General features: G+C 46.6%; 1 protein-coding gene across 5 annotated transcripts in view; it reads right to left on the bottom strand.

Annotated features, from left to right (window-relative positions):
• Positions 1–12,787, bottom strand: part of LOC121684912 (dystonin-like) — a 133,537-nt gene that overhangs the window by 12,722 nt on the left and 108,028 nt on the right. For all 5 annotated transcript variants that reach the window (XM_042065052.1, XM_042065055.1, XM_042065056.1 and 2 more), the window contains 16 exons: positions 11,897–12,128; positions 11,279–11,505; positions 10,497–10,619; positions 10,157–10,258; positions 9,240–9,341; positions 8,502–8,675; positions 8,100–8,255; positions 7,574–7,771; positions 6,498–6,626; positions 5,660–5,830; positions 4,696–4,851; positions 4,042–4,248; positions 3,516–3,635; positions 2,366–2,535; positions 1,568–1,727; positions 197–391 (listed from right to left, as the gene is read on the bottom strand). In XM_042065052.1, the coding sequence (XP_041920986.1) occupies positions 197–391; positions 1,568–1,727; positions 2,366–2,535; positions 3,516–3,635; positions 4,042–4,248; positions 4,696–4,851; positions 5,660–5,830; positions 6,498–6,626; positions 7,574–7,771; positions 8,100–8,255; positions 8,502–8,675; positions 9,240–9,341; positions 10,157–10,258; positions 10,497–10,619; positions 11,279–11,505; positions 11,897–12,128 (2,622 nt within the window). The remainder of the gene's footprint in view (positions 1–196; positions 392–1,567; positions 1,728–2,365; positions 2,536–3,515; positions 3,636–4,041; positions 4,249–4,695; positions 4,852–5,659; positions 5,831–6,497; positions 6,627–7,573; positions 7,772–8,099; positions 8,256–8,501; positions 8,676–9,239; positions 9,342–10,156; positions 10,259–10,496; positions 10,620–11,278; positions 11,506–11,896; positions 12,129–12,787) is intronic.

Here is a 12,787-nt window from a genome sequence, read left to right as displayed (position 1 = left end):
AAAGACAACAGTAAACCAGGACAGTACTACTAAACACACTGCATATGCAAGCACACACACACACACACACACACACACCAGCTGACATACTCGTACTTATACTTATATATTTATATAATATATATAAAACTCTGAAGTGACCCATCTTTTGTTGCCATGTCTGGCCAGTATTGATGTTGAGGGAGGAGGGTTTTACCTGACAGAGAGCCTGCTCCAGGCGGGTCTGTTTAGACACGGAGAGGGCGCACACCGTGTCCCAGCGCGTGCCCAGCTCCTGCATTTGAACTTTGACCCAGGACGAGTCATCAGTGCTGCTCTCGATGAGATCCCGGGCCGAGCGCTTCAGGGCCTGCACACTGCCCGTCCTTTTGCCCAGCTCCTTCTGAAAGACCTGCACACACGTGTGGACACACATGATATTACAAATGAGCTCACAAGATCTCACAAGCTGGCTCACAAGATATTCACTCACAATGATTCCTGTTATAGTCCTGGACAGTTTATGAGTCTGTGATAATAGCTGAGGCCAGAAAGTTCCTTGTAAAAGAACTGCAGACAATTGATGTCATTACTGCAGTTGTGCAGTTAATCAAATGGCGACGAAGCGAGAAAGCCCTCCAAGAATCACATTCAGCTAGTTTCAGTACCGAGGACTATATTCTGGCACGGGAGTAGAAAAATGGCCTAAATCAACATTGATAGTAAAGAATTTGCATTAATAAGCTCAGACAGGCTGGAACATGTTCCCCCTGAACCTCCAGCACAAAGCCCCCCCCCCCCCCCCACCCCATCCCTGGGGGGGATGAGTTATGATCCAACATGAAGTCATCCTCACAGCTCAGCGAGGCTCAAGTGCCGGGTGACTAAAACGAGGTCTGGTTTCGGCCGGTGACTAAGACATCCTGCCAGCTCGACAAACACCTCTCCTCTCTCCTCTCTAATTGAAACCAGCATGTTTGTCACACTATCCACTTTCTATCTCTCTAACAGCCGGGGGGGAGCAAATGACCAATCTGGACGATCTGTTTTTAGACCCAGTCACTTACAGTAGCGACTGTTTTTCATGTTTGCTTTCCTCTTGCCTACGGACATGTATGGCAGAACACAATGAAACTACATGGCTAGCAGTATAGGTCTGTTGGTGTGTATGGGGAAGTGTTGCAAGGGGAAAATGCTTCCTGAGAGGGGCTGACCGGAACAGACATGAGCCTGATCTGGCGTTAGGTGGCCCTGAAGTGGCCCTGAAGCGGCCTTGACCTGCTCCGTGGACAGCTGCTATCTGGCCATCCTGTCTGTCCATCCTGTGTCCTGTCTGCTTTGTATGGCAGTTGTCATGGAAACGCACACGATGTTCTATTTTATAGTCAGGATGGGATTGTTTGCGCAGGAAGTCACGTCAACATAAACAGTATTCTCAGAGGTACTGGGCTCCATCAGTGCGGTCAGCTGTGCTCTGCGCTGTGTTCAACTGGACCACAGAGACCTGAGCTGCCAAGTCCAACCATCAGTCCACTATACAAGCTAATGTGACTGGAGATTCTGGATTCCTGGCCTTGCCCCACTGTACCTTGTGGCTGTCGATGAGATTCAGGACCAGGTCTATGTCTCCGTGCACTGGCTGGTCTTCAGCAAGCTGGGGCTCCACTTTGTAGAGCCAGTCGATTAGAGCCTGCAGGGCATCCGTGAACTGACCAGAAAACAGCAATGCCTCCTCCAGCTTGTTTTGTCTGGAAGACAAGGGAACACAGCATTAAGCCAATGGGGCTCCCACAGCAGTAATGAGATTTGAGAGAATGTCTTCTAGCGCCACCACACTTGAATCTCATCTCAAGACAAAATACATTCATATGTAGATTTGTTAATCTGGGATCAGATTGACCATACAGCCTGTGGTGAATTAGGTTAGGGAGAGTAATGAGAGATGCCTGAACAACACCCTGCAGATCAGCACTCTGGCTGCGAGCTCATGTATTAATGTGGGTCAAATCACACTCGTGTGCAGGGTGCAGCTCAGTTTGGTCTGGTAAACAATGCCAAGTGTCAACTGGCAATCCTGATGAAGGCCATCAGTGTACACATTGGTGTGTATGTAGTTTAAAGAGAAAGGAATGTGCAACTCTTCATTAGTAAACAGTGGCAAGACACCAGAGCAAAGCTGCTGTGGAGCACAACTGCATCGTGTGTAATTGTAATTTACTACTGAGTAAGGCCTACATATGCCAGAGATGGTAGGGGGGAGTTATTTCACTCAGGTCCGTAGTGATTCATTAAGATTCACAAACAGGAACAAATGTAGCCAGGATCTGAGACAGGTCTGCCAAACGCGGTAAATGGACCAGATCCGCTCCAACAGCCGCCTCCTCACCTCTCCACGGATTTGCCGCACACAGTGTCCCATTTGTCCCGGAGCTCGCTCAGCATGTCGTCCAGTTTGGTGAGGTCGTCCTGCTGGGTCGTCTTGTCCTTGAGGGCACGGCCCGTGCGGGTGGTGGTATCATACACAGAGTGCTTGCTGCCCAGGGCTTTCTGGAACTCCTGTGGGATGGCATGTAAAGAAAAAAGCAAGATGGTCAGTCAGTTCACATAGAAGATGGTCATTTTATCTGTTCAATGCAAGTGACAACAGAGACGCAAACCACATTTTGTAACTGCACAGGGGAAACAAGAAATCCATGCGTGTCATTAAAAGTTCATGTCAGTTTCCTGCTGCCCTTTGGATTCATATTCTAATTTCTGGGATAGCTCTATTCCTTTGTGTTAGAGGAGAACATTCCAGAGGACAAAAGCAGAGATAAATTTCAGAGATTTGTTGATGGAGTCGCGAGTGAAAACCGTGGGGGGTATAACGTTTCACCATCATCTCTAATCTGCCCGGATTAGAGGTATCCGAAATCGAAAACGTCCATTACTCACTCTATACGTGCAAGGGATTACAATAAGGATTAGTGAAAGTGCCTTGCCAAGTGCTGAGACATCATTAGAGAAACACACTCACTGCAGTCTTAAACATCACAAACACTGAACAGAGTGTTGCAGGCCCTAGCGGCCGTCCCAGCAGAGTAGGGATATAACCGAGGGCACCTGCTTTATAAATCAAACGGCAGCGAAAAAATCCCGAACGGCGTGCTCTCAGACAGCTGCTGCAGTCGTGATTCACAGCTCTGACAAATGATGGTGCTACGCGCAGCTGTCTTTCACATGCTCGCAAGGAGCTGCTGAGTCCTGCACATGAGCCAGCTTTCATCAGGACCTCAGGAGTCTGGATTTTATTTATCACCTTGGATGGGTTGTGTGTATGTGTGTGTGTGTGTACATGTAAGCATGTGTGTGTGTGTGTGAATGTATGTGTGTGTGTGTGTGTGTGTGTGTGTGTGTGTGTGTGTGTGTGTGTGTGTGTGTGTAAACGTGTGTGTGTGTGTGTGTGTGTGTGTGTGTGTGTGTGCATATTTATATAAGTGTGTGTGTGTGTGTGTGTATTTTGGGGGATACGGATCTAATTGGGTGGCTTGGGTCACCTTGTGTTGGGCCAACTGCGTCTTGATCTTATCGGGATCATTGGCGATCTCTAGTTCCGAGTCCAGATTCTTCTCCGACTCCTCCAGCCACTCCGTCAGTTTGTTCCAGTTTTCATGGAACTAGAAGGGAAAAGGAAATGAGACTGTCAGTTTTATTTATTAACCGCTGCATTACGTGGTATTCTGCTCTTTTTTGGCATATATACCGAGCTCCATGAAAGCTTCTTTTATTTTCTCTTTTTTTAAATAACCCACAAGACTCAGCCTCCACGATTCTGATGAAATACCTTTAGCAAAACTCTGTCACTCAACACAACAAATAACAGCTGAGAAAAATATTTCAGATTTTTACTGGCAATGAACTGGGTGTAACACAAAACCCACAGCTAGCGGAGGACACAGTCTCCACGGTCCATTTGAGAAGATTTGTAGATCGATGGTGACCTTTGACCCCCCTCCCCTAAACTGCCCTGACGTCCCAATGCGCCCCACGTTGCCAATTCCACCACTATGCCCTCTACTCCACCTGTTTGGCGCGCTTCCTGGCATCGTCCAGCAGGCGTCCGCGCTCCACGGAACGCTGGACCACCTTCTCCCAGCGGCCCTGGACGCTTAGCAGAAGGTTCTTGATCAGCACCACGTCCTGCTTCTGGCTAAAGTACTTCAGGTGTGTGCCTGTCTTGTCCAGCTCGATGATCTGCTCGCGGTGGGAGTTCACCTCAGTCACAAACACCTGATGGAAGACACGGGCGTGGTTGGCTATTGAGCAGCCCACAGTGCAATTTGCCATTTAATCTGAATAAATCCCTGACCAATTAGTTTAATACACAACAAACTAAGAAATGGTCGTCATGGCGGCCAATTGATGTGGCAGAGATGGACAGCAAGCAAATGGTGCGTGAGTGCTCCTCATCAGGAATGGAAAAAACTAATTCAATACTAAATGCCTCTGGAATATGATGAGGTCATTTACAGTTGCAGATTGCAAACCAAATTACCTTACATAATGCAATCAAACAAGATAAACTGCTAAGGGAACAAATCTGTCCAACCCTGCAGTGCTTGCAGGATTGTATGATTAACACTGGTGCTGTATAGTTCTTATATATCTCTTTTTTTCCAGTTTTTCCTCCTTAGCTCCTACATATGATGCATGTGCATGTCAGAGGCATATAAATACTTTGTGCTCGTCGATCTGGAACATGATGGTCTCCAGGATGAGGGAGGCGGGGGAGGCCATGGTGAGGGTCTGCTCGGCCTGCGTCAGCCAGTTGATGAAGTCCTGCAGGGAGTTATGGAAGTCCGTGGCCATGACCAGAGCCTCCTCCAGTTTCATCTGCAATGAGAGAGAGGGATAGAGAGAAAGAGAGAGAGAGAGAGAGAGTGAGACAGAGTCAAAGAAGAGGGAGAGAAGAGAGAGAGAGAACCATCATCGTCTGGGCAAGGCTTGCCGCCACACGCTAGTGCTAACGTCTGCCCGTCTGCTGACCCCGTGGCTCTGGCAGGGAGCGGCGCGTCTGCTCCGTCCAGGCCCAACGCATCCGTGGACGGGAACGAGGGGGAGTGATGCGTTGCAAGGGCACATCCCGTGCAGCTGCCATAATTGGATCTCGGTGCTTTGATTCAATATGTGAAACTGTAACTCATTCTCGTTTCGCGGGCCGTTGTCGGGAGTAAACAACGCAGGGTTCGCTTGGAGCGCGAAACGAAAAGAAGGGGATTGCGTAGTAATCCCATCATTTTTAACTGACAAGGAAGGGAAAAAAAGTCTCGGTGAAAGATGCAATCCAACATAAGCACTGTGCTGATGTATTTAGCCGACTCCAGGATTAGGTTTGGAGTGGGTCCCAAACCTCGGTAAGTACATGTTTTCCTTTATGTGCGGCGTCAAGTTCTCCTTCTAGGCCGGCCTGCTGTGGCGGACTCCAGGGTGGCCATTCGAAAGTGCACTGATTCACATTCCAGCACCCCCCCCCCGTCCCAGGCCTTCAACTGAGCACTAATCCCCAGGGTAAACACGTAAGTGACATCACCCCCTCAGAGAGAGGCTGCATTAATAGCACTGTGAATGTGAAGTGACTGTGAAGTCACTTTTCCTTTTGGACCTACACAGGCGTGACCCACACCCTCTGGCCACTCCTCACCTTTTTCTCGGCCACTTTGGCCTGCACGGACTCCCACTTGTCCTGCAGGTTGCGGAGGTCCTGTTCCGTGTTGCTGTCTTGGCCCTCGGGCGCCATGGCGACCAGCTGTTTGCCTTTCAGCATGAGCTGCTGATAGACGTCTTCTTTGCCCTCCAAAGTGCTGCAGAGCTCCTATGATAAGATGATAAGAGCAAAACCCTGATTAGATCGGACCGGCCTTTGTGTAAACCAAACATTTTCATCTCAGTCAAATCAGCGCTTGTAAACATGGGCACTGGACGTTGGACAGAATCGCTGTCCAACACTGATGCTGCAATTTAAACAGTGATATCAGCACTAAAATAAATAATTTCTGCTCTGTGGCTGGACCGTGATGTATTGTGTTTCAGCACATAACACAAGAGAGGACGTGCCCGGAGTACTAACACAGGCAGGCTTGTCCACCCACACACACGCAAACTGGGACTGTGAGACTTCCAATTCTGAGATAGCTGCTGCACTTTGTCCATAATTGGTGTTAAAATGGAATCTACCCATGACTGTCTTATATTACTGAGACTATAGCGTGGGTGGAGGGGGTGGAGGTGTAAACACTGCAGTGTGCCAAGAAAATTTAACACCGAAAAGTTTAGCTCTAATCATCCATATCCGTGACATTTTTTTTTACTTGTTTATTTTTTTTTACTCCTGACAGACTCATTAACGGGACCTGCTTTTTGTTTGTGTGGTTAGTCATCACCACCCACAAACACAAACACAAACATAAACACAAACACGGAGAGGCGGCGGCTGCGTCTGCCATCTGCATGCCGTCTTTCATATTCCTTAAAACCCGCACCAGATGGGCAGTAAGCTGCTCCCGCGCCGTGTCTGGTAAGCCTCCCACCGCCTTTGATGCTAACAGCTGACGTTCTGTGTCTTTCAGCCACTGCTGCATGTCTTCAATCTCTCCATGGAAACCCTGGGCCTGTAACACAGAGGGGGAGGGGGGGGGGGGGTGTCAGTGAGGATGGGGGTGGTGAGTCACAACAATGGGCTTCGGTCTCTCGTTGTGCAGCCATGAGGGATGATGAAAAGACTTCGCTCTTAAAAAAATGATGTATGTCTGAGGTGTTGGCTCTGCAAGTCGAAGTTAAGGCCTAAAAAGGTTGGATATGTCTGAGTGGTGTTACATTAAACAATAAAGTCTGCTTGAGACTGTTTTCAATCAGAAAATGCACTCAAATTGCAAATGCTATATGGCAGCATGCATGACAATGTTCTATTTTAACCTGGGCCGGTTGTATTATTGAATTATTGTTTTCATTGAGAAACTATTTATGTTGCAACATTCTCCATCAAATGCACTACAGGACATTTAAAAATGTGTCTGCAACTTATAAATCATCTTCTGACTCAGTAATTATATATTTTTGGCAAACTCGCCAGATAGATCAACATCCCAAGAAGGTTTTGATACTTCGATTTGGACTCTTATATGCTGTCAAGCTGTCTTGTTTTTCTGTCCATAAAAAATAATAGCAGCACATTCTTGATAACAATCCCCTTTTAAGTTTTTTTTTTTCAAACAGAAAGTGTCTGAAAAAATAGCTAATATCGCTCATCAAGTTTACATCAAAAGCATTCCATTTATTGTCAAGGTAGTGAATCAACAGTAAGGATGAGGCGTCAGGGTACTGAGGAGAAAAAATAGCCTGAGGCAAACTCCTCTTTTCCCCCTAAGTATTCTTCATCATTTTGAGACACCCAAATTCTTTCACTCCTGTGGTGAACAGCATCAATCACAGCTCGGTGAGTGTAAGTAAAAGCCATGCTGTCAGATTCCTTATGGTTTGCCAGCAATGTGTACAGTGTGTGTGTGTGTGTGTATAAGTGCAAGATGGATGCCTGTGGGCTCATGGGAAGTTCACTGACCTGAAGTAGGGCACTGTCCAAGAGGTGCCTCCTCTGCTCTGTCTTTTCTAGAATGTTCTTCCAACGCTGGTCGAGGTTATCCAGTTTGCTCTGCAGTCCGCGGGCTTCCTCACCTTCGCTGGAGGCCACGAGGTCGTTGCCAGCTTTGTTGACCGCCTCCACCGTGCTCTGGTGGGCCAGGACATCATTCTGCAACACCTGGGAGCAAGTATGACAAAGGCATCAATACAAACATCCACAATGCCACAACCTCCATGACTTTAGCACTGTACATTAAAGTCATATGCAGTAATTGGACACTTTTTTACAAAGTAATGACTGAAGTTGATGACAGAAGCCATACATAATTGGTCTCAATTCATTCCTCCGGGAGATCGTGCTATTAGCTGCTAAATTAAAGCCAACCACTCGGAGCCCAAACCCCAACTGTCTGTGAGCAGTAACAACATAATTGCCCGAGCGACATGAGGACAGATAAGCTGAAGGTGATGGATGAGTGGTTGTGATGGCAGAGACGGCTGCTTACGTGGTGCTTGGCGAGCTCGATCTCGATGGCCTTGGGGTCTCCGCTAGCCTGCCGCTGCTCATTCAGCAGGCCCTCGGTCTGCATCATCCAGGCCAACAGCTCGTCCAGTGCATGCTGGAACTGCCCCAGCGCCAACAGCGCCCCCTCCAGTTTGTGCTGCAGAACAGAAAAGGGACCAATAAACGTACGCTTTAAATCATAGGGTTTGGTTTGATTTATCTAAAACTATTTGAAAAACTAGTTAATGTCATGCTATGTTTTATACGTAAATATAATAACAAAATGTAAAATGCATTAAGCACAGTGATAGCTAAGACATGTGATCTTCATCTATGACTATCGTTTTTTTTAAAACAAGACATGTTTCTGGGACATATTTGGTTTGAGGGACTGGGTGCTGACCTGGCGGTTGATGGCCTTTTTGTCCAGGTTCTCCCAGAGCATCTTGAGCTCGCCCATGGGCTCCTGGATGGCACTGCGATCTGCCTCCTCCACCACCTTCTTCAGGAGCAGACCCGCCTGGTGGTTCAGCCGCTCCATCTCAATCTGGAGCTGGTACGTTTCTGATTTGAACTCCTGCGACACACACACACACACACACACACACACACACACACACACACACACACACACACACACACAGCACAGAGAAACACCCACACAGACGTACATACACAGATCAATTGTCATGCCAACATAATGATTGCAGACCACAAGGCTACGACCAGGTGGTAATGTGTTCCGTGCAACCTGCACACTGTTGGTAAGAGGCTCTTTTAAGCGACGCACAATAGCCTTCCCTCTACAGACATCAAAGGGCACAATATAAATGCATCTGCCTTTTATCGTTTTCCAAAAGGGTTCTGACACAGCCGCCCTGTTACGAGACCTTTCTGATATTCATCGGGTGGAGAACATGAATTGGTTATCCTTCATATAAACACAGCCCACTTTTCATCTGCTAACTGTCTCTTTTAACCAAACTGTGCATTTAAGCTCACTCAATCTATGTCCTGTCATACTGGACCAAATAACTCCAAAGTCCTCATGACATACTGGTCAAGAATTACTGTGCAAAGGCATAGGTTCATCATGTATTCAGTAAACACACACAATGACACAAGAATGATAATGATGTACCTTGAGCTCATCAATCTGCTGTTTCACCGTCTCCAGGTCAGTGCCCACTGGTGACATACTGTCCAGTTTGTTCTCCAGGATGTCCACCCAGTCAAACATGCCCTGTGGAGGAAGTCAGAGGGGGGAGAGGAGATGAGGAAAATAGAACACCGACTTTAAAAACACAGACTTGTGCTCTTTATGACCCCCAGTGCACACCTGTATGGCTAACAATGGAGGACACACAGAACTGAGACACACCTTACGCTGTTTACACAATCAAATGGGTACTGGTGTTCCAATGGAGCCTTATAGTATTTACTTTAGGCTTTTGTATGAATATGGTCAGCAAACAGAAGGCGATAAAAAAGAACTGAGCATAAGGGAAAAAGCCTGACTATATATATATATATATATATATATATAAGCATCACATCACATAACAACCACATTTGGGAGTGCCAGTCTAACAGGGTGCGCCCTCTCTCCGATCAAAAGGCCCATTCTGAAGCTATGACGACGTGTCTGTGACATTACAATATGAATGACATCAGTAGCCCAGTGGGGGGTTAAAGCTTACAAAGAGACACACGTGCGTCCTGTCCCTAAAGGCCCCCATTTGTTCACATTATAAAAATGCAGACAAATTAGTAGCCATTTCCCTTTTCCGGTGACTAAGCTTGAGTCAGGACACTCTGACTAGGAGAAGTCAGCCAGCATTACACCGTGGAACGTAAATATCACTGTCATATAACACCATGAGTGCTGACACAAACACACACACACACACACACACACACACACACACACACACACACACACACACACACACACACACACACACAGTAGCACTAATGGTGAAGAAACACCCCTCATCATGTCTGCTAATGGGATCTAAATGTCTTCTGGATGACTGTGGGCAGGGGGGTGGGCCGTACCTGAAGACCGTCCTGGAACTGCACTGCAGCCTGCATGGCCTCCTCCAGCCGCTCCATATGCTCTCTCCACGTCTTATTCAGAGTCTCCCACGCAGAGTTGACCTAGCACAAACGCACACTCGTTAACTGATTCACTGATAATTGACTAGAGAGCTTTCAGTGACATACGACTGAACGCTTGCATCGACTCATTAGAAAATGTGATATACGTTTCAAATACAATAGATACAAATACAAATACAAACCTTCTGCATAATGGTATGATTATAAGAATATCTGGGTTCTATTTTAAAGTCATTTTCTTATGTCCTTTCCCAATTTCATTCCCAAAGATCATTACCTCATCAATGCTCTTCTTGATCACAGGCTTGTCCGGTTCCCCACAAGCTGACATAAGTTCTGCCCCGAGGTTCCGAACAACATCAAGTTCTTCCTGCAGTGCATCAATTTCCTCTCTGAAACCCTGCGCACGCGCACACACACACACACACACACACACACACACACACACACACACACATACACACACACACACACACACACACACACACACACACACACACACACACACACACACAATACCATGAATGTAAGAAATAACAGTATCATATCATATCAGTAAGTACAGATTTTTATATTGTATATACAACTGTATTGTTACATTCTGTACTTTAAAGTAAGAACATATTATGAGCCTATTAACTAGTCACTAGGAACTATGGACTTGTCATCTAATCCATTTTTTGATTACACAAATATTGCATAAAACATGCATATGGTTGGAAATAAACATCTGCAAGATAAGTGGCACTGCTCAACAGTGGGAAAAAAATACTACAAAGAGTGACCAGGTGTGACTGAACACTGAGTAAGTGAGGTGTAACCAGCCGTGGCCTACTGGGTTTTGGACTTGTAACCGGAGGGTTGCCGGTTTGAACCCCGACCAGTAGCAACAGCTGAAGTGCCCTTGAGCAAAGCTCACTGCGTGTGGTGCAGCTCACACAGTGAGGTGAAACACATTAGTGTGTGCTTCACCTCACTCTGTGTTCACTGTGTGCTGAGTGTGTTTCACTAATTCACGGATTGGGATCAAAAGAGTATATATACTTATTCTTTTCCTACCTCCACTGACTCCTGTTGCTGTTTGACGATGGAAGGGTCGACCCCTGGCTCCTCCTGCTCCCGCAGCAGGTCCTGGGTGTCCTTGATGGTGACGATGAGGGCGCAGTGGTCACACCAGAACTTCTCGGCCAAGTCCATGACGTCCAGGAGCTTGGCCTCCCTCTCCTCCACCAGGGCTTGGATGTCGTTCCAAAGGAACACCATCTGGTCCAGCTTGTCTTGCACGGCTTCAAAAGGCGACCACAAAACCACAAGCATTTCACTCCCGAGCTCACGTTTGGGGACACATAATCGGTGAAATTGAATTTAGTCCCTTCTCCTATTACATATCATTTGATCTGGGTCTGTGATTAGGCCAGAGCCAAGACACCGAATGAATGAAAGGAACCCAAATTACGTTTACAGACTAATATCAATGAACACTAGCTGCCGAGTTAAGGTTATTTTATCCAGAAGGGAGTATACATTTCATCAGCTCTACCGTTCCCTAAGAATCAAAGCCAAGGCCCCAGCACTTTCTACAAATGATCTCAATAAGCCGGCCAGACAGAATCCACACACACAGAGTAAGTTGTTGTGACACATTTTGTACGGGGCAGCAAACACGCTCGGACGTACCTTTGGCGGAGATGTCCTTGTCGGCTCCCTCAGAGCGAGCGATCATCTCCTCGCCGCGCTCCTTGAGCGTGTCGTAGGATGGCTGCAACTTCTCCAGGTCCACCGTCAGCGCCTTGTTCTCGCCGATCTGCTCGCGGATCTTCTCCATCTCCACCGAGATGGACGGCGGTTGGCGGAGGCGCTCGGCGATGCGCTGCAGTGACTCCAGCATGGGGTCGATCTTGTCGTGGAACTGGGGGACAAGCAAGGACAACACGTCGCAGGTCAGCAGACAGCAAGAAACAGGAAAGTGGATGGGAGATAACGCAGTCAGTTTCACATGCATTTTTACATTTTATATTTTATATTTTTATATTTTATATGCATTATGTTAACAGGCAACATGTCTCTACAGGCTAAGGTTTGTCTTTCATAACAAGGCAGATATCTGCATGTATTTAACATGCTTTCACAAACACAAGATAGCAAAGGGCAATTCCATGCAAAGGTCAAAAAGTTGTGCATACGCAAATAGAACTGTTGTTAAAATCTTCATTTAGGTCTATATTGTATTGTTTGTAACTGATCTGATTGAATTTGATGGAGAATTACACTCTTTTTACATCATAAATACGGTGTGCAACCATACAGAAACAACATTTTTCACATGGTAATATTATACATATTTAAAAAGTGGATTAATGGACCCAAGGTTCAAACAAATTGTGTCATTTGACAAATTCCAGATTGACAAGGGAATGGTAGAGCAATGTCTATGCTCAGCTTGCCTTTAAGAGCACAACTTACATTTGTAAGGCTTTTGTTTTTAAGTCAGCAAGTTCCATGGCCATGTCACATCCATAACGTTTTATAGGAAAAGTTTATGCTACACATACAGTGTTGATGCGACAA

Source organism: Alosa sapidissima, chromosome 16 (assembly GCF_018492685.1).
Source record: "Alosa sapidissima isolate fAloSap1 chromosome 16, fAloSap1.pri, whole genome shotgun sequence".
Taxonomy (NCBI): Eukaryota; Metazoa; Chordata; class Actinopteri; order Clupeiformes; family Clupeidae; genus Alosa; species Alosa sapidissima.
Note: the sequence above shows the minus strand (reverse complement) of the source record. Positions and strands in the feature narration are given on the sequence as shown.